The 22,789-nt window shown below is 40.5% G+C and overlaps 1 protein-coding gene and 1 pseudogene across 2 annotated transcripts; one reads left to right on the forward strand and one right to left on the reverse strand.

Annotated features, from left to right (window-relative positions):
• Positions 1–320: 320 nt before the first annotated feature.
• On the reverse strand, positions 321–15,531 carry LOC146315611 (uncharacterized; annotated as a pseudogene). The gene is made up of 4 exons (XR_014771829.1): positions 15,330–15,531; positions 2,827–2,889; positions 1,164–1,286; positions 321–901 (listed from the first exon to the last, which is right to left on the reverse strand). The product of XR_014771829.1 is annotated as an uncharacterized LOC146315611 (transcript).
• six3a (SIX homeobox 3a) lies at positions 4,244–8,017 on the forward strand. Its single transcript, XM_084735339.1, has 2 exons — positions 4,244–5,117; positions 7,005–8,017. The coding sequence occupies exons 1-2, from the start codon at positions 4,426–4,428 to the stop codon at positions 7,195–7,197; spliced, it is 885 nt and encodes a 294-aa protein (XP_084591465.1). The 5' UTR covers positions 4,244–4,425; the 3' UTR covers positions 7,198–8,017.
• Positions 15,532–22,789: the final 7,258 nt, after the last annotated feature.

Genomic DNA, 22,789 nt, shown 5'->3' on the forward strand with positions numbered 1-22,789 from the left:
AATATAGCATTGCCACAGCAGCAGGGCATAGGTTTTATTTCAGAGCAGGGAAGAATACACTGCAAAAAATATCTAAAGACTCCAGTCTTAATTTCATTTTTTTTTCTCCAAACAGGGTGAAATTCTGCCATTGCCAAGAAAGATTCCAGACATTTTACGCATTGCTGGAGTTTTACAGAAACAAGTGTTAGCATCTTAAAGCAAAACAGAATATGTTTAATATTTCTCCATTGCAATCGAGAAAGATGCTCTGACCCAGAATTGCAATGAAAAATAAAAAAATATAAATATGGCACTGGTAACAGATGAAATTAGGCAATCGCGTCCCGTCACCAGCTGTTTCACACATTTTCAGTGAGAGGCACATATTTTCAAAACTCAGAGCGACAATTAGTTGCTCAGATTGATACTTTTTACAGTGTACACACAGTGTGGAGTCTCCGTCTCCTGGCATGACCAGCATGGGACGGAGGGGATTGTGCGCCCCGTCCCGACAGCATCACACATCTGCTCTGCATAGGCACAGATCTCCCCGGTGCTCGGTGGAGAAAAATGGCACACACCAAACTAAAAACGGACTTTCGTGATCTAAAGGAATGAATCCAACAGAAAATAATTACCTGCTCATTCATACAAAAAAGGGCCCGATGAGCTCATCCAAATTATTTCTGAAATATTTTTTTTTCAAAAAGCGTCCGAAAAATAAAATGACTTTACCGAACATTTTGGCAACATCGTAGTCGGAAAACGTGTTTGTTGAGATAGAACTTACAGGTGCAGCGGGTCGGATTTCCATCCTGATCTTTGGACAAACTGACCGGTGAAACAGCAGTGAACCAGTGTCACGTCCAGTCCCAAGCTCGAGTGGTGACAGTCGGTGGACTGAAGCCTGCTCTCAGCTCTGCAGGGGACGAAGAAGAGCAAGACGAGAAAAACAAGAACGAAGAGAAGAAAGTAAGGTAATTCCTGATATGTTTGGTGAAAAAAAAACACCTGCGTTGAATTTCCACATCATTAAAATAAAATGCCATTAATTTCTCGACATTTGAAATCTAATTAAAAGTTGAAAAATAAACTTGATCGTGCGTGTGCATGCACATTAAGAGGCGAGTGAGTTTAAATGAACAACGAAAATCAAAAACATTTTGTGTGTGTGTACGTACCAGTCATTACTCCAAAGTCTGGTCCTGTGTATTGTTGAGATGAATCCAGGATGGAGCAGCAGCAGGCACATGAGTCTCTCCTGTGTTTGCCAGGGAGGGGTGTGCTGCTTTTCTGGCCAGCCTCTGCCAAACCGGGGTCAACGAGGGAGCAAAAAAATAAAAAAATAAATCAAGACCCTTTCTTTCTTTCGTGCCTTCTTTCTCTTTCCCTCTTACCTTTTACAGTCAACACCTTTTCCTTTCTTTCTCTCATCCGGTCCTCTTCTCTCTCCCTCTCTCACTCCCGTACATGACGTAACATCAGCTTTGTTTATTTGCTGCCCTTATTGGAACAGACAGACTGATAATGAAAACAACTTACTAATTGGCAATCAACCGGAGTGGTAACTTGCATTTTAGATTCATTCATTTGCCTCCCGCAAGAGGTGGACAGTGGCATTTCTTTAACAGCAAAAAACTTTATTTATGTAAAAGTTTGCAAGAAAAAGTTTGACAAAGTGCTTTACAATCAATAAATCGACCAATCAATCAATAGAAATGAGGTCAGATAAGAGGAGAGATGTGGGTGCAAAGCAGACGACATGCATATTTGTCTACTTGACCAACATATTAACAGTGTTTTATCGTGCAAACTGCTGTTTGTGTTGTCGTGTCTGGAGGTTTAGGCTGTAAGTAAACGGAGAAGACGCTAAATGCTCGACGTGCATTCAGAGCTCTCGTCCCCCGCTGCTCGGAACATTCAGCAAGCCCTCGGATAAACACACAATTAGGGCAGGTGAATAAACTTGTTTGGGGGGTGTTAATTACATGCTTAACGTAAACAAAAGCCATGTAAAAGAATGTGAATTACCAGTGGCTTTTTCCCCCTCAATCCCCATTCAGGTTTTACATTTCACCTCTAGTCTCCTCTCGGAGTGATTTCCGAATTGCCTGCGAGGGGCTACTCCCAGACAAGGCTCCTCCGAAAAAAAAACAAAACACATAATGCTGGATAATACCTGCAGACTCAGTTTGAATGGTGAGCACCTAAACTGGTGCACCGGGAACCCGGGCAGGTAGGAGGCTCTGCATATTCGGAGGAGTGCTGCTCCTAAGCCTGCACTTTCAACTTAATGTTGTTGGGGTCGTGCGTGGATGTGTGTGTGTGAGAGTGTGTGTGAGAAGGAGGGGAGGTGGGGTGTAGGCTAGGAGGTTAGTTTTAACACCAGCATGAAAATACCAGCCTTTACTTCCAGTCCACAGAGCTTTCCAACGGGACCAATTCAAGTGCCACTTGGAATTAGTTCTCCTGAGGTTCGTGTAGCAGCGCAGTGGACAGGTTTGATCCCATATACCACCCCACTCCCCCTCACAAACGCGCGCACACGCACACAATGCCAAAAGACACGCACAAACCAAACGCGTGACCCTGCAACTAGATCATCTCAAGCCCTGCATTACATACACCCACAGACACTTGCACAACATACGTGCACGTACCTGCATGCAGGAATAATTAAACAAACACCTTTTTGACCAAAACGTCTTTGCGTAAAAGTGCGCAAATGCGCGTAATTACGCGCTTTGAATATGCACTTATTAAAGTGTTCTGGTTAAAAGATGAAATGGGGAACAGAAACAGGTAGTATTGACCACACATGCATCATGTCGAGCTGGTCTTTACTCACTGTCCCTCCGAGCTTGAAGTCGGTGGTCTATCTGGCCAGCCCCCGGAGAATGTGCAAATCTGAAAGAGGGAAGGAAAAGTTTTGAATTCCTGAATGATTTTGTAGAAAGGCGGCTTAGGATCATTATGTCAGCTTTATTGAGGGCGGATTAAGCGGAGTCTAGATGCTACGCCTTGTACACGGCCCTTTCACAATGTGAGCACTGTTCGTGTTAGAGTGAACTCACACTATTTTAACACCCTATAAGCCCTGTCTAAATATGAAGCCGTTTTAGTCATAAACATGAAAATCACACCGCCGTGGCTACTGCTATAAGCCGAGTCCTGTGACTAGATGTGGACATTGATCATGTCCTAACCACTAGATCAAATACATGAAAACTGCTTTTATGTCCCCAAGAAGCTTTCATGTTGCCATTTGATTGTAATTCCAATACTAATGGTATTAATTAGAGGGTTGGACTATGACAAAAACCCGTGCTAAACTGGTGGCATCAAAAGGGCGAAGCCATTGACAAATTAGTTGTCGAACTGAAACGCCTTGACCTTTGTTTAATCAACACAACGCTGCGCATCGATATTCATTTGGAACAATAAATGTAGTTGGTTGGAGAGGAGGCAGCGGGCAGGGGGCCAGGGCTGCGCCCAGCGTCACAGAGGCGAGGCCGGGGACAGCAGGAGGGGGAGCGGCATCACACTGCAGCCTCCACCCGGACCAGCACCCACCAAACACACCAGCGAGTCCGAGTAAAGTCATGCTCAGACCAAGGCATAAAATTGCGAACATACATTTTTTTTTTTTTTTAAATCATCGACGAGTCCGGGGCAGAAGCCAAAAGATTATAGGATAGTGTCATAATTTGATCTTTTAGAAAACAAGAAAATGGAAAGTGATAACATATATGAAAAGGAAAAACGTTACGCCTTCCTTTCCTTCGCACAAAAATGAATTGGCTGATAAAAAAGATAAAAAAAGTAGCTACTACAGGAAAAACTGTACGAAAATAATGTGCAAATTGACTCGCTTCTATTCAAAACGTGTATTCCGGAGTTGCAGTCATTGGTTGTCCATTTGTCACCCTTTTAAAGCTCCCTCTGCCTCCCTCCCTCCCTTCCCGTCTCTGCTAAGCATCTCCAGTCTACATATCTTCTTTAGCTTTAACGAGCCTCGTTAAGATCGCAATAATATTCCACCCTCTAATTGCTCATTCCATTCAGCAGATAGGCGAGCATTGGCTTGTGCCTGATGCGCGCGGTGCGGTGGGAGGGTTGCTGTGGAGATCGGAGACTCTGATAACCCCCCGTGCGTGCTGCACAAGTGGTGAAAGCCTCGCGCTACGTACTGGCTAATGATTGGCACGCTTGACAGTGATTGGCAGGGCTGCCATGACAACGCTACAACGACACCAAGAAGACCAATAGAAAAGGGAAACAAAATGTTTCAATGCTACACTCAACGGCGGATTTAGGGGGGAGATATTATGAGGCTGGTGTCATTAGGCGATAGCCATTGAATCATTCAATCTTTTTTACTGGCCGTGTTTTTTCGGTTTTTCCCTTTTCTCGATAATTTTCTTTCTCTCTCAGGTCATTTCCATGGTTTTCAGATCCCCCTTAGAGCTTTATCCCTCCCATTTCTTCCTGCCAAACTTCGCTGATCGCCCTCTGCTCCTGGCGAACAGCGCTCCCACCACCAGGTCTCCAGAAGACTTGTCCATGTTTCAGCTACCGACCCTCAACTTCTCCCCGGAGCAGGTGGCGAGCGTCTGCGAGACGCTAGAGGAGACCGGGGACATCGAACGGCTGGGCCGCTTCCTCTGGTCCCTGCCGGTGGCTCCGGGAGCATGCGAGGCGATCAACAAGCACGAGTCCATCCTGCGCGCCCGGGCCGTGGTGGCGTTCCACACGGGGAATTTCAGAGACCTCTACCACATCCTGGAGAACCACAAGTTCACCAAGGACTCGCACGGCAAACTGCAGGCCATGTGGCTGGAAGCGCACTACCAGGAGGCCGAGAAGCTCCGCGGTCGTCCCCTCGGACCGGTCGATAAGTACCGGGTGCGGAAGAAGTTTCCGCTGCCTCGGACCATCTGGGACGGCGAGCAGAAGACGCACTGTTTCAAAGAGCGGACACGGAGCCTTCTGAGGGAGTGGTACCTTCAGGACCCATATCCAAATCCCAGCAAGAAAAGGGAACTGGCTCAAGCCACTGGACTCACTCCTACACAGGTCGGAAACTGGTTTAAAAACCGGAGGCAACGAGACAGAGCCGCGGCGGCCAAAAACAGGTTGGTGATTTTTGTCCTCGCTGTCAAAACACAAGAATGTGCCAAAGTTTGCTTTAATGTAAAAATTCAAATGAAAAAGAGGATGGTTTATTAAAAAACATGTAGTTGTTCTTGCGGACAGAGAATGTCTAGGAAAAAGACGAGTGTGTCTGGCAGGGGGAGGGAGCAGGCTGCGGCGACATTTTTGTTATGAAGTGGATGAACATCGAAAACACGATTTATGCTGTTGTAAATATCCCAAACTGTCTTTTCAAACGAAAAGATTTTTTTTTTCATTTAGAAAAGCTGCTTAAAACATTTTCGGCATATAATTAATTTTACTTTGCAGACTTTTTGACCACAATATAGAACTATCAGACTGAAAACACTACTAATGTTAAAACTTAAGTTTTCTGCTGAAGTAACAATAAATAATAAAATAATAGTAATAAAAACACAAACTGTTAAACCGAAGAGACGATTATTGCGCTATGTTGCTTTTTAAATAGAAACAGTTTGTTTACGTTTTCCGTAATAGTGAAAGTATTGTAATAAATATCAGAGCTCTGTAATTTTATGTGTAAAAATTTGTAGACTTTACTTATATATAACATCGTCACTATTGGAGTGATAATATTGTGCAGCATTATGAATTATTTTTAATCAGTCAAATCTATAAAATAAACAGGACTGGATAGGTCTTAATATTTATTCAGCCAACGTTTATTCTCACTCTCTGTACCTTTAAAAACAAAATGTTTTTAAATTGTCAGCTTTTGCAAATAATTTTGAATATTATTGTGTTTGTAATCACAGCTATTTAATGAATTATTTAAGATACGAAGCGTATAGTAGCTACATTTACTATGTAGCCCTATAGTGCATTTTATTTTAACATCACATGTTACTTATTGTTGAAACAGATTATCTCAAGGGATAATGGAGATATTATTATTAATATTACTCGACTAAAATGAGCATGCGTATTAAAAAAGCATTTGAAGACATAGGCTGTATTCATAACATTAAGTGTGGTATCATTCCGTTGAAATGCTATAATTGATTAGAAAATACCTCGCAGAGTACTAAGCCATATGAACACTATTCTAATCTTTTTGCTAAATGAAGAGATATATTTCCAGCCTGACATTATCCCGCCGTGATGGAGTTATTATCATGAGTGGATTGGAGATAAACATTTAGGATGATTGGAGTAACTTGGATCTCTCCACGTCACTCATTCATACACTTCCACTTCCATCATCAGACTGAAATACATCTGTGTGTCAAAGCCCCCGTGACATTTTTCAATTGGACGAAAAGGCCTACTTTTTTTGAATAATATTTTTGGTTATGAAGCTGCACAGTTACGGGGATTTATGAGATAAATATAACACGTGCAGCAATGAAGAGAAATAATAAAGTAAAGCAAACGCGCATGGTAACCAAAACAAAAACAAAAACAGTTACAGACTGTTTTTGTAAAGAATGCCACCAAACTGTTTTTTTTTTTCTAAAAGACACCAAGCTGGATTTAAACCTTATTTTTTTCTGCACTGATATGACACGTAATTTAAATCCCACAATGCTGACTTGCGCGCTGATCAGGCCTACTTTTATATTTTAAAAAAACCCAAAACAAAACAAAAAAGAACCCATCACATTTCTTCCAACATTTGGTAGTCTAAATAGTGCTGTGTTTTGTCCCCTGAAAGCTGGCTATTTGATAAAAGCATGCATGCATGGCTGGGGCCGGCAGGGGGAAAGAAAAGGCGAGTTTGAACCCCTATTTTGCAGGAGGAGGAGGGGAAAGGGGGACATTCTCAGGTCTAATTGCCATTTCTCTCATTTTTTTTTCTTCTTTTTTTTTTCCTTTTCCCTCCCCTCCTCGCCTCTTTTCTTCTCCAGGCTCCAGCACCAAGCAATAGGACCGAGCGGTATGAGGTCCCTCTCAGAGGCCGGTCTCACCCCTCACAGCTCGGCAGAGTCGCCTTCGACCGCGGCCAGTCCCACCACCAGCGTTTCCAGTATGACAGAGAGAGTTGATACTGGGACGTCCATCCTGTCCGTCACATCCAGTGACTCGGAGTGCGATGTATGATACGGAGGAAAAAAACACACAAAAACAAACAAAAAGAGAAATATTTACAGGGAAAATGGACCTGAGAGGAAGAAAAAAAGACTTATGAAATATCGCGGATGAAAAAAGGACCGATTGATATAAATATTAAAATAAAAAGAGATAAAGCACGTCGTTTTTTTTTTTATTAAAAGCGCTTTCAAAGGACCCACGCCTCCCCCTCCTCTTCATACCCCCACACCACCACCACCACCACCACCACCACTACTACTACTAGACTACTTGCATGATGTCTTTTTTTTTATTTTTTATTTTGTAATCAGGGAAAATAACCTGAGTGCAAGATTTTCCACCAGGAACATCGATCAGAGGGAATAAAAACAGATCGTCTTGGTGTCTTCGTCGCTTTTTTTTTTTTCCCACACCCATCTCCGTTTTTAGTCCAAGTGATGATGATGATGATGATGATGATGACGGCGAAGCAGCCGCCACGCAGACAAGATGCAATCCTGTTTTTACTTTGTGTTCATCAGACAATCATTTTAAGTCGTAAGCACCTTTTTAAATACACTTCTGTCACTGCCTGTGTGGGGTACATACATGGTCAAAAAATGTCGAACGGGATCGTTTATGACTGTATCAGATTTTTATTTTTATTTTCAAAATTTTATATTGAATTATGTATATCTCAAATAATGCGATCATTCTCCCGGTCTGTAATATACGTGTAGAAATATGCTTGTACATAATTATTGCTCTCCCCGTCTCATCCTCTTTTCTATCCCTTCCTCACTTTTCTTGACTTGGTGTTCCTACATAAAATATTTGTCAAAACTTACAACTGAAGTGCTCTAGGCGTTTTTGTTGCGTTTGGTTGTTTTGGGGGAGCGGGATTTAAAATGACATAAGTTACCAGTCACATTAATGTAGAAAAAAAGAAAAAATATGTATTTAAATTAGAAGTGGAATAGCTTATTATTACTACATTTATTCAAGTCTACATGCAGGTTGCCCCCCTCCTCTCCTCTCTGCCGCCTCAGGGTCGCTCAGAGCGCTTATTTACATTAGTCCATTCAATGTTTCTTTCTTGCGTGGTTATTATGTTAATGAACCATACATTTCTAAATCAAATACAGTATTCAATTTGATGTACCTCTTTACATGATGTCTGTTCTTCCATCCGATTACGGATAAGGACATTGATAAGTGGCTAAACACATGTTCATATTGGGTCATTATTGGATTGTGGAAGCATTAATTCTGATCGTGGCTTATGCGTTCCCGGACAGGTTTCGCTGTCAGCGGGGCTGAACTCACCTAAAATTAGTTTGGGTTTATTTCTAGAACAGAGTTGACTTTAAAGACTACTTTATTATTATATTGGTGTAAAATGTTTGGTTGTTTTACAGTGACAAAGCGGAAACAAGTGCTGTAATTAAAATGTAGATGTAAGTATAGATAAATATAGATTTTATTTCCTGGAAGAAGTCAAACTTTACCCGTTTTTTAAATTCATTATTATTATTTCAAACCCATGTGCTGTACGTAAAATCGCCCTATATGACTGCCTCTGTATCCTACACACATTCTGGCAAACGTCAACGTCGTGCAGCACTTAAAAATGTGAGTGCTATTTCCCCTTTTGTTTACCGTTGCTAGTGAATACAGAAATTAAGTAAACGCGCCATTAAATGGGCTAATCACGATGGGACTCCTCCCCTGTCCCAATCTCCCATTGTGGCCAGCTGAAAAGAGCTTTTCTTCCTCGGACGAGAACCATTTCCCCCTCCAAAAAAGGCTTTCTCTCCTGCAGTCCCTTTCCATCTAAATCCCCAACCAATTATGCTGCAGACTGGGGCAGATTTGCTATAGGACACTGTTGCAGGAGCTATAGTTTTGGTGGAAACACTTGCGCAAAGATTTCTGCTTCCTAAAAGCAGCGCTGAGGGTTTCCCCATATAAATACGGCGGTGTATTAACCGCAGGCAACTGTGCAAAACGCGTTGACTCTGTGAGTGTTGCAGTCATCAGAAAGTAGGACAGATGCTGATGTCTGGCTCAGGGAGAGCGCAGGACTTTTAGAAAGTGGAGATTGGCAGAAAACGCTACGGCGCCGTCATCAACGGTGTAAACCTCCAGTTCTTTCACCAAGACAGATTTCTGCCCGACCTTTGATTTTAATAAGTCAGACTAAAACTTTACTGTCTCCAACAAGTAGTACAGTTTGGGGCCTAAAGTGGTGTCAGAATGTTTAGATATTTTTGCCAGGATGTTTGGCAATTTTCTGAAAGCTTAAATATAAAATTCTTTGGGCGCTCTGTGTGTAAATGCGCACGCAAAAGAGGCTGAAAGGGGCTATTTAACATCTAGAATAGAGAGCAGGGAACTGATTCTAATACAAAACGGGCCTAATTAGACTAGTTACATTTGTTAATCTAATGGCTATAAGTTATTAACAAAAGAGGCTATGGGTTGGGGTGTGTAAAACAAACTTAACATTTTAATAACTTATTCAACAAAGTTAAATATTTGTTTTATTGTTGTAAAGTGCAATCATCTGCTTTAAAGCCGAGATTTAAATTCAGACAAAGGTCAAAATCGTCATAAACAGTAAACTTTGTTGTGGATACTTTCAATCTGACCATGGATTGTTATGTTTTTTTTTCTCCTCAATGTTATCCGTCTCCACTGAATGAAATGCGCGCATAAACTATCTGCATGCTCAAGTGTCCCTCAGACGGATACAATCAAAACACAAAAACAAGTGTGTCAGAAGCTTCAGCCATACGACTCAATGGGCCTGTGATCCTGAAATAACCGAAGCCATAATGCAGACAAAACGCAGAGCTCAGCTCCCTGCCTGGCTGAGACAAACCGTCTCTCGCCGCACTCATTGGCAGTCAGTCGATTGCAGATGAAGAGAATCTGTATCATATTTTAAACCCATTCCGGGTCTTAAATCGGCCTGCCAGAGACAGATATGCCCTATCAAGAGCAACGAGGGGCCATGGCACCGCCGCACCACCAGACCCTTATCAACACACCCCCCACCTCTCCATTTACGCACTCCACAAGTTTTATTGGCTGCGACAAGTCCCGGCTATGATTGAGATTAAATTAATCGTAAACTGAAGAGCATTTTTTATCGGCAAAGGAGGACACGAGGATTAGGGCTATATCTGAAAGATGGAGCCACTGATAGGGACTCATGAATACAAAACAAGCGATGAATGGGCTTCATTTGCGCAACGTTACGTTCATTATCCCAGGGCTCTGGAAACACAGTGTAAATACGCAGATATAAACTTAATTTACTCAAGAAAAAAATAATGAAAGCGATGTTTTTGTTTGAAATAATGTGTAAAAACAAGTCAGCTAAAGATACAAACTTTAACAGTCGCCTTTTACACCTTTTCATGGGCCCGTTGCCTTTCACTTTGGAAAGAGAAATAGAATATTTATATATATATTTAATATTTACATAAATGCACCAACAAACTACGTGTTAAAGCAACGTTACAGGAATTCAGTGTTAGGATATCACACCAGAGACACAGCAGAAGTCGATATTAATTAAAAATCACAGTGATTTTTCATTAGAGCGTCTTTAATCATGTAAATGACACACATGTAAACAGGTACACGATTGTCCGCGCTGTTAACATATGTAGGCCAGAGTGGCAGTAGTAAAAAGTGCTGGAAGTGTGAGTCTATCTGTTGCTGGCTGGGGTCATTAACAGTGGGGGAGCTCTTGTTCGTGATCTGTCAACTCAAATATGGATCACAAGACAAAGGAACTTAGCGAGGAGTAATCTCTGTGTGTGATACTTACATGAGAGTAAACGAGAATGTGAGACAAGTGCGGCAACAATGGAGACTCGCATGTTTTTCTCTTTTCGCTCCCTTAAGTTGTTTTGAATTTATCAGTGCAAGTGCATCTGTCAAACAAGATTTGCATGAACATCGAGCTGCGCGTCAACAACATAAAGACGATTAGTTTTTTTTTTTATGGCTCCCAGATTTGAAGTCAAAGTGATTTAAAGTGTCTTTAAAGAGGAGAAAAGCACAAGCGAGTGCTCCTGTGGAAAAATATGACTGATTTTTGTTTGGATTGATGGTTGTTTGCGCCGCGATGATCCGCTTAGAGGTCATAGTTTACCTTCCTTTTCATTCCTAACCACAACATCTTGTATACCAGAGTTAATTCAGGCACTGTCAGTGCAACTATAGGGAACAAGAGGAAGGAGGGGGGGACTATTAAGCCGGAGTCTGGCGGTGAGAAATACTTGCCCTGCCCTGTTTTTTCTCGGATTTCACCGGTTAACTGAACACAACTTTCCTATTGGTGTGTATTCATGCAGCAGCCAAAGAGCACCAGTTTTCCTATAGCCTGAGCAGCGCGGCTGCTGTCAGTGCAGGAATGAGCGGGGCCCTTTAGACTAAACTTTCTGCTCTCACTCTCTGCTCTCTTCAATAGGTAAAACGCAGGGCTGCAGCATTCCTCTTGACTGAGTGGCATTTTATAGCTACTAAGTTATATGAGCATGACCTGACAATTTGCGTTTAAGGCGGAGAGATATTGTTCTCATTTTCAGGGTTATTATGCGAAATATTAGCAGCAATTATAAGCCACGACAATTGCATTAATTATACTTTATATTTAACATCACCATGAAATCGCAACTATCCTGCAACACGTTTTAGGGGAATTACAGCAAATAGCTGCAGCTTTTCACGTGATTTTCATAATATTAATGGAAAACTATGCAGGAATTTCCCAAAAAATGCTGTTCACACAAAAACAATCCCTCTTCATCATCACACACGACCCACCAGAAGTGTGTTGCAAAGCCTGCATTCACAGAGACCCCGCAGTCCAACCATAACTTCTATACTCTTATTATTTTGCTGCGCTCCAGTGGCTTCACCAGCCCAAAATATCTGACGTCCTGAGAGAGAGACTCAATAATCAAATATCTTTATGGTGTGTTTACAAACGGCAACTAACAAATCCTATTTATTCTACCTTTAAAGGGATTATCCGAGATTAAAAAAGTACCATAGAACTTCATAAACTTTGTTGGAATGACATAAAATTAGGCTATATGGTTAAAGGCATGATATACAACATTTCCTTTAAAAAGTGCAGGCTCAAACATAATCCCTTTAAATCATCACTTATAACCCACTGTGGCGGTGTCTGTATTTAGTATGTAGACCCTGCCCTCTGTCCGTATTTTCTTATTTTCTCATTATTTTTGCTATGTTCTAGATAATTCACCAACCCAAAATATCGGTATTTGACGTCGTGGGAATGAGACTCAACATGTTTCTGGTGCGTTTATGAAAACCTCGGTCAAATCTTAATGATTCTACCTTTAAAATAAAGCTATTTCAATTTGATTAAGTCTTGATTAATACTGGTGTGTGGTTATGGGGTTTGGAGACTTTTGTCATTTTGTCATGTCAGGTAAAACAGTGAGATGTGTGACATTTTGACTTTTTGTGTAATTTCGATTAGGCTGTGAATCCGTAAATTGTGCGCGTTTTTAACCAATGCCAGGCGTCATGCACCTGCTGCTTGCTGTCAACTGATCAGTCCCATCACACACACGCACAGTCTCTTTCACACACACCATTTATCACACACACACACACACACACACACACACACACTGGCTCTAAGACAAGGGCAGCGTTTGAAAGTGTCCTTCTATTAAATTGCAATTTGGAGGTCACACAAGGCAGGAGGCAGTGATACAGGATCGGCGGTGTATAAGCTTTCATTATATAGAGGCTACCGTGTATAGACAGATGGGATCATAGGCCTATACTGCCCCTCTCTCTTACATAGTCAGGTTGTGTGTGTGTGTGTGTGTGTGTGTGTGTGTGTGTGTGTGTGTGTGTGTGGTGGGGGTGTCAAGAAATACTTCAGTCTAATGCTTATTAGTGTGGACTGCCATTGCACAAGCCTCATCTTTTTAAAACAAGCATAACATGAAAGCAACCCAACTCTGGCTTACTCAAGCGAACATGACCCCCCCCACCCCACCCCCTCCACCTCCACCTCTCTCGCTTACGCGCACGTACACGCGTGGAGCCTCACACGGACAGCATATAGGGAGGTTATGTGTGTGTGTGTGCGTGTGTGTGTGTGTGTGTTGGGGTGGGGTGGGGGCGCTGGGTGCAGGCTGTGATCTCTCGCCTTGTGCACACCGAGTGGACAGAGGGCTGAGCAGCTTAAATAGAGCCCCAGCACCTGTGTTTTCTACCGCCGTTCTCAGGCCTTCTTAACACGGCACGGCACAATACAGCACTGATACATGCACTGAGAACACGCAGACTTAAAACGCACCATGTGCCAGAAATAAAAGGCAATGATAGGGCTGTTTATCTTCAGAATTAAGCTACACTGAAAAATTAAATCCCCCATATCACCCTCCACCTTTTTTAGCCAACTTTTAATTAATTGTCCCTAATCAAATTCAATTGACTTGACCAACATCACAATAAGGAACAATATCTTGATATTATACAGGAGTTGATTTAAAAGCTTACGTGAACCCGCTGCAATGATACATATTTTAATATGAGATTTGTCCGAGCTGTGTGTAAATGCACCAGAAAGATAAATTGTTGAGTTTTGAGGACGTCAAATACGGACGTTTTTGGTCGGTAAAGGTCCCAGTCACAGCAAAACAATGAGAAAATGAGGAAATAAAGGCAGGGAACGGAGTCTCTGCAGATACAGACACAAACACACACTTCTAGTGGGACATAAGTGATTACTGAAATGGATTGTTTTATATGAGTCCATGCATTTTTTTTTAGGAAAGTGTTGCATATTATGCCTTTAAATAGCCAACTTTTAATGAATTGTGCCCAATTTTGCCTGACTTCTATGGACTTGACCACAGTTACAATAAGGGATCATATCTTGATAGTATTTAGGAGTTCATTTAAAAGTTCAAGTTTATCTTTAAAAATAAGATTTAAATCAGCAGATGACCTGCCCCCTTACTATTTTCTCCATTTATACGGGTCTCAAAACATCCTTTCTTTCACTCATTTTGTGAGCAGTCTCAGAGGTCTCCACATGTACATCACTGAATATTTATTTATTTGCAAGAAACCATTAAAACCTTTTCCCGGACTTGATGCGTTTTGGTGACAAGTCCCTCCTCTGTTCCCCCTTTTCCTTCCATGAATTGGTGATTGTTCCCGGCTCTGATGCTGAAGGCTATTGTCTGTCAGCTGGAGCTCCTGCTGCCTGCTCTGGTACTGAAGCACCGGATGAACCTGGACACGGACACCCGGTCCTGCTGTGCCCACCAGACACCTCACACATAGGCTACACGCCACACCTTTTCTTTAGCCATTAAGATTAAGATAATGCGTGAAATTCCTGTCATTTTTTTCCACTGAAAACTAGGTTTCAGGCCAACAACGCTGTCTGATTCTGCATAATGACACCAAAGATCTTTGGTACTAACGACTGTAACCCACATCTTTTTAAAAATCGGCAAAAGGAGGGACTGTGTATTTGTCAAAATCAAGTTAAAACTAGATTTGGCAACTGTTGATGTCTTAAACCAAAATCAATACTAAAGAAAGGCCGATTTAAGCTGAAATTGTTAGAAAATAATTGCTAAAGTTATGGATTTTGCTTCTAAATATGGCTAATTAAACTGGTGTGTAATTGTTATATTCTGGGCAGGCTATTTGTGACAGAACAATATCTACAGAGAAATCATCATATGTTCATGATATCATATTTATTATGTACAGTGAAAAAGATGAAATTCTCAGCATCATTTGTTTAATTGTATGTGGATGAACAAAAACAGATTGATGATTTTCGGCTTGCAACTCAAATCTTTTCTTTTAAAACGTTTGTTTTTGAAAAATAGGAAAGTCAGCTCACAAAGGCTCATTTGCACTGGAGCCATAATTCTAGAATATGTATCGCACCATATCTCAGTGATTGGCCTAATATGTGACACGCAGTTAAAAAGCCTCGGCTTTGTGACACGCCTCCCTTTTGTGCCCATGCACAACAAAAGGTCAGGGATCGACTGAGGCCTGGCTGTCCTTATCAATTTAACCTCCATTCACAAAACTATAGGATGGATTACGCGGGATGCCAGCCTCACCGAGCTCACAAACAGCCCCGACCAGAGGACAGTCTACACTGTGAGTGAGGGGACGAGCGTCCGCCAGGCAGGCAGGTGCAGAGCCCGTCAGACTGAAGGCTGAGCGGAGCAGAGCCAAACGTGTTCCTCGACTGCCATCTAGAGGACTTTCGTGGAAAAGACATGATGACCCCCAAAGCAAACTGTTCCTCTCAAGTCAAGGGCCTGCGAAATGGAGGGCAAAGAGGGCCAAAATTAAAGAGACCTGTACTAAACCTGTTCAAACTGCTACTTTATATTAAATTGAAACGTTCTTGGTGTCTTATGCATCACATTATTCCTGTTTCCTCATATTTCAGCCTGGCATCCCTGGTGAAAAATACATACGGTAAGTGTATGAAATGTTAGCATACTTGATTTGCAGTCAGACTTATCATCATAAGTGTGTTAACTTTAAGTGTGGTATTTTGGAAGAGCTAATTTTGTACTAAGTTGTGTTAGTTGTAATTAAGTTTGTAGAAAACATAATTTGAAATTAAAATGTATTTAGTAACTTTCATGTGCTAAAGTGCAAGTAGTATACTTAATGTATATGGCTGTGTATGTATTAATACATGCTTAATTAGTGAAATTAAGGTTTACCTTGTTTGAGTTAAAAGTGCATTAAAATTTATTGTGAGTTTAATATACACGCAATATACCATTAATATATTCTTATTGTAATATTAGTATATCAGTTTTATACTATATTCCAGTTTAAAAAAATACACTAAAAGTGTATTACAAGGACTTTAAAATAATTACACTCTAAAGTAAACTAACTTATCACTATTGGCATCTGCAGTTTAGTATACTGTTTAAAAGTTGTCTACAACAATGTATAAATTACAACACTTACAATAAAATATGCTTCTTGTAAGTCCCTATACTGTAAGTATTGCAGAATTAGTGTATTTATTTTTAGTACACTGAAGTTGAATTTAATGACATCTATTTTATAGTATACTTTTGTAAAAGTACATTAAAAATATAGTTTAAAGAACCAGTATGTGGAGTTTAGTGGCATCTGGTGGTGAGCTTGCTGTTTGCAAACACCTCATCACACTCTGCCATTGTAAGTGTGTAAGAAAACCTACGGTGGCTATGAAATTTGCGCAAAACATGAAAGGTTGTAGTGTTTGGTTTCTCTGTTCTGGGCTTCTGTAGAAACATGGCAGTGCAACATGGCAGCCTCCATGACAGAGGACCCATGCCTTCTGTATAAATGGCTCATTCTATGGTAACTAAAATGCAACAATTCTTATTTTCAGGTGATTATACAGTCAAATATTCTTAGGAATATTATATTCCATTTCTGCCATATTCTGCCAATAAATCTCTGTAGATCTTACACACTGGACCTTTAAATCATCCAAAAAAGTGCAGGTCTACTTGTAATAACATTTGTATTTTTTAAAATATATTTCTAATTCACTGAAGGATACTAATTTTTACCTGAGATGTTTGATGTCTTTGTAAATGTCTTTATGTTCGAATAGCATTTGGCTGCTCAGCATGAGTTTGTTCTGATGGCAACACCGATATTTCCAGCACAGTTTGGCCACGATTCACAGCATGAAGGCCTCTGTTTGAGTTCTTACTTCTTTGTTAAACGTGCTCCAGTTAATGTCAATGCAGGCATGAACATACATACACAGGCTTGCACTACAGGGACAAGTGCAGGACAGTGAGGTCCTACTGCCCACACATATAGACATACTACTGTACAGGGCACAGTCATTAAAGTTTCATTGCATGAAAGTCAAATGATGTTGGAACACTGAAGCAGCTTCTCCATTTAGTGCTAGATCAAGGATTCAGACGCCAGAGAGTGTAATGGAACCCCTGATCCCTGGTTAATTTTTAAAACTGATACCCAGAGTTTTACTGAAGCCGCCAAGGAGCCAAGTGACTGACTGATGCGTGTGTGTGTGTGAGAGAGAGAGAAATGGTGGAGCTGCTGCTGGTGGCGGTGAGGAGGGGAGGCATAATGGTGTCCGCTGGAGCGCGGCCTTTTAGAGTTTAACTTCCCTATTATGGGGAGCAGGGCAGAGGGAGGGAGAGGACAGAGAGAATGCAACAGAGAAGGTTTCACTGTAAATGGACAGTAAAACGCTTACGGCAAACTAGGCTTGAATCCACCATTAAATAATTGCAGGAGGAGAAGGAGAAGCTATACCTCTTTCATTTCCCCCAACCCACTCATATGTCCTAAAACGGTTTCAGCTACACATGAATGTATAAGCAACCTCTATCTGGGGTCGCTAGAGTCGATTTACAGTTCCAGTAGCTCAGCGGTTAGATGGAGATACATCCAGCCTTCACAGACTTATTAGCTAATAGAGCCTGGAGGTAAAAAATGCACTTAGGAAGAAAATTATTTGATCTGTGAATTTTAAATTTACCTTTTAAAAGCCTGTATGTGAACACAGTCAATCAAACTTTATTCTGTGCTAACATTTAAAGGTCTTGTAAGGTCTGTAAGACTTACATAGAGTTTTTGGCAGAAATGGAATATAATGTCTTTAGTAGTGTATAATCACCTAAACGTGTTTTTATTACCTTGGAATTAGAATATTTATAATTAAATGTACAGAGGGTGTGTTTTCCTCCATGCCAAAGTCACCATCAAGTATTGCCATGTTGCTACAGTAGCCTAGAATAAATAAACCAAATACTGGTTCTAGATAGGACTTTTCTCAATTTTAACAGCCACCAGGTTCTTCTACATGGTTGGAAGGGGAGGGTGAGATTGTTTGCAGTCTGCAAGCTCACCGCTAAATGCCACTATATTCTACATAATGGATTTTAAAGTCCCCCTCTACTCAAAAACATGTCTTTCCTCTTGTTGGTCCAGTTGAGTGTTTGACTTTCACTGTGCAGATTGATGCATGTGGCGAATTTGAGATTTGAAGGATGTTTTCACATCAATCTGCCAAAAAGTGGAAAGTGTCTCGGTGCTCATTGAAAATCTGATATTAAGAGGAGGGCCTACAAGCATGATTTGTGACATCACAAAGTCAATCCTGGCCCATTTTGCACCTTATACAAGTGTGATGAAGGAACTTGAAGCCGCCAGTGCACATACTTAGAGGACTTTACAGTGAAGTAGAAGACATCATGTGTCCAGAAGGAAAACTTTAGAAATCAACTAAATTTGCAGATTACTAGAATCTGTAGGTTTTAACAAGGAAGGAGGAGTAGAACCCTTTTTAAGGATTTTATCAGACACACATTATTATTGCAGGTAGACCGTTTGTATACATGTCCTCATACATGTTTGGAGGGGAACCTTACCCTCATATGGTATGCAAAGCCAAATCATGGTCTCCTCCTCTTGAAATGTCCATTGTCCAACACCCTTCTCACAAATTCAGCACCCTTAATCCAACTGAAAGGTTTTGCTTGTCATAGCTGTTCTTGGATGGAGTTTAACCATCTGGAAAAAAGGGGAGAAAGTTTAATGAAATTCCTGTTTCAAATTCACCCTTTGCTATTCATTGTCGATGAGAGCATCTACTTAAGTGGTGCATGTAAGATGTACCTTGCTAGTTAATAACTGGCTCAGGGCTCTGGAGGCCCTCAGCTGAAGCGTGCTGTTTTGTCCGACCACTTTTTCTATTTTTAATAGGTTCCTGTACATGAGTCGGCCATGGAGTATCTTTAAAGCGCCTCTTTAAAAACGGCCTCTGTCCCGAGGTGGCCTCCAAAACGCATGCATTATTGAAGCATGCACCGGCCTTGTCCTACGCACTCCCTTCACTCAGTCCAGTTCAGCAAGCAGCAGCAGCTGCACAGCTCCCATAAGAGCCGGGCGAGGAGAGAGAAAACACAGGCCAAGTGTTCAGAGCAGACCTGATGTATGACTGTGGAGGAGGATGAAAGGGGAGCAGTTACAGGTCAAAACATCAAATATCCTTCACAAGTTCATATTATTGCTGAAGTTCAGATGTTTTTGTTCAGCTCATGAATGTCATGAAGCTCATCAGAGAAGTGATTCATTCTGCTACAGAAACTTCAGTGAACTAAAGGGAGAGATGATTTATATATTTACTAAGATTACCCAGAAGGACAGCAGATATCACAGAGTTTTTGAACAATAACAGAAAAAAGTTAATCAGGGCTTCCTTCAAAATTTAATTTGACTGAATTAGAAAAGACAAGTTGAAGTAATTTGTAATGATTCAAAATGAATAAACGTTTCAACTCAAATAAACTTGATATCAATTCAGTTGTACTTAAGAAAACATGATTAATGATCTTAAGATTAATAAGCAACAACAACCAACAACTCTCCAGTCACACTGACGATCATCACAAACAAATCTGACACTTTGCAAATTGTAAATTTTCTCAGTTTAAGGACTGAATTCAACACTAACATTCATATGGTATGCAGTGTTTTCATTATTGCGAAAACGAGCCTCCATGACTTATCTTAAAGGGTTGCAGAAACGTTCTAACCCTCACATAATGCACGTTGATCATGTTTCTTTAGAAAATTAATTTAATGAGTTGATTGAACTCTGTATAATACATTCATTCAACTCATCATTTCAAGTAAAAAAGACTTCAAGATAGAAGAACTTGCATTTATTAGTTCTTTGGTTTTCTAAAAATAAATGTCTAATCATTTTGAGTAAATAAAACTTTTATATTTATGAAATTATATTAGCTGGATCTACAAAATTCCTGTATGTTTTTTTTTTTTTTTTTTTTTTTTTTTTTTTTACAGTGTAGTGACATTTTTGAACCACTGATGTAAAAGACCAAATATTAATTAATCTAGTTTTCAAACATAGTTTTAGGGATGTATAGTCTAATAATTGAAAAAAAAAAAAAAATAGTTTCAACAATATGCTGTTGTTTTAATCCAGCATCAAATCTTTTTCAGTATCATTTCTCTCTGCTTCACACGCACGCACGCACGCACACACACACACACACACACACACACACACACACACACACACACACACACACACACACACACACACACTATCAAAACCAAATGTGAGCAGTTGGAGAGCTGAGAGAGGGCAAAGGGAGAGGTTGAGAGCTGTGTAAATGGTCAATTGGCTTAACTCAGTGGTGTCTGTTCTTGGTGTGACGATGTCAGTGGGCAATGTGCAAATGCGCACTCTTTTGATTTCCCTGATGTAATCCTCGCCAGCATACTGGTAGCCCATAAAGCCCCAGGGAGGAGAGATGAGTGAGACCCTGGATAGTGTTTGTTCTGGGATTAAGATATCACTTCCTCGCATTTATTCATTCAAATGTCACACACACACATGCAGAGTACAAGTGCAAACACTGTATGTATGTGTATGAATACACACACAGGAGCATATTATCACAGACACACTTCTGTCCTTGCTATCTTTACTCTGTACTTATAGATTATATGGCTGTCTCATTATGTTACACTGCCATCTAGTGATCTATAATAACACATTTACCTGAACAATTACTCACTTTACTTGGAATTCAGTCATGACATTGTTATGGAGGGACTATTTGACTGAGAACAGCTTTGATTCTGAAGTATATTTTTTCCTTTTCATTGTAAAAAAAACGACATGATTTTCTGTTAACTTAAAATGAATAGTTTTTACAGTGTTCAGCGTGCAAACATCTGTACAAGTTTTGCAACACGTAGCATCTAATTCCTCAGCTATCAGCTTACTGTTGTGTTATTGAGAATGAGGAGAAATACTAAGTCGTTCCTTATAATGTTTCATTTTACATGAAAATAACTTATTTTGACCTTTTTCATCTTATGGGCATGCTAGAAAAAACACTGCTTTAAAATATGATAAATATGTTAAGTAATGACTTTAAAATGCAAATGAAAGTGAGGCAGGCTGTCGATATCAAGTGTAGCATCACAGAGTTCATTTAACACCATAACACTCTTAGCTCAGTGTGCCTGATGTAATCATCATCATAGCCCTCTCCACTCACAACAGTGACCAAGGTAACTATGAGCAAGGCATAGTCTCCAGCTGAGCTTCTAAGTGGCCAGAAAACAAAACAAAACAAAATGACTATCTATTTTAAAAAATGATCCACATTCAAGGGGAAAATAGGTAATGAGTTAAACAACTTTTGACTAAAGAGTTAAGATAAATAAATAAGAAAAAATGTTGTATAGTGTTGCATGTCATCAAATTATGATGGAACAAATCACGTACCACTTGTTGTTAATTGTGTCATTTCAAAAATAATAAAATATTCAAGAATTGCCTGCTTCTCTAAATGTTTGACAATCACAGAGGCCTGGAATCATTCTCATTATTGCCTTGATATGTGTGACTATTCAAACATGAGTCAAGCACTAATCAAAAGAAATGTCTCACTTCAACCACAAGGGGTCATCATGAGCTCAAGGTTGAAAATATGACTTAATTCATGAAATGATCAGATTGAAGTGAAAGGATACTGAAGCTTGCCAGAAGAGTGACAGCATCTGGCATGCCTTCACTCAGAATGCATTACATGGAAAACTATTCATTATACAGATTTATACATTCACTCTAAAGAATACTCAGTCAGCCCTGTTGTCTGTGAAGACCGCTGATGGCATTCATGGCTTCCAGATCCATTCCAGTAGTTACATGTGTGTGTGTCAAGTCAAGTGTACAATAAATTACAAATGGTGTATACAGAAGCTTTAAGGTCACTGACACATATCCCCCCCTCTATGCCTACCTCTCATTGTGTGGTGAAATTATACCCGTGGCATGTTTTCTGCATTTCTCACTACAAAATTGCTTTGGCTGAAACCCAGGAGCGTTTGAAGTGCAGTGGAGAAGCTAATCAAGCAGCAAGCGAATGGCAACAAAGCAAAAGAGACTTCAAGCAGCTGCCACTGCTGTGGGTGAGAAAAAAATAACAACAAGAGGAGTCCACAGCTTGGAAACCAGTCTAGTGTAAGTTATCAGGAAGGCGGAAGGGAGGGAGGAGGAGAGATGGGAAACAGAAGGAGGGACGGAGAGAAACAGAGAAGTGTAGCTATTTTTCACTGTTTTTCACAGTGACTGAACTCGACTATGAAAACTCAAATTAAACCAGAACGTGGATTTGAAAGACATTTATGACTGTTGTAGTGACATTATATCCACCCCTAATGATGTATCTGCTATCATGTGACAACATCCCTTTCCGTACTTGTCTTTTGTTACAGAAGTTGTAAACTTAAATCGCTACGACATAATCTGACTGCAAAAACACAGTATGCATGAGATGAGTGTTTGTGATCATGACCTTTTCTCCCTCTAACTGTGCTTCCCCAGGCGTCAGTGAGCACAGTATGGATGTTATCTTGATCAAAAATACGTGTAAACATATTTTGGAAACAGTGCTAGTTCTACTTTTCACAGCACATGAAACTTGACAATAGTATTCATGTTTCACTTCATATTTGAGCAGACCTTGGCTAA

The sequence above is a fragment of the Lutjanus erythropterus genome, chromosome 14 (genome assembly GCF_056507025.1).
Source record: "Lutjanus erythropterus isolate fLutEry1 chromosome 14, fLutEry1.hap2, whole genome shotgun sequence".
In the NCBI taxonomy this organism is placed as follows: domain Eukaryota; kingdom Metazoa; phylum Chordata; class Actinopteri; order Lutjaniformes; family Lutjanidae; genus Lutjanus; species Lutjanus erythropterus.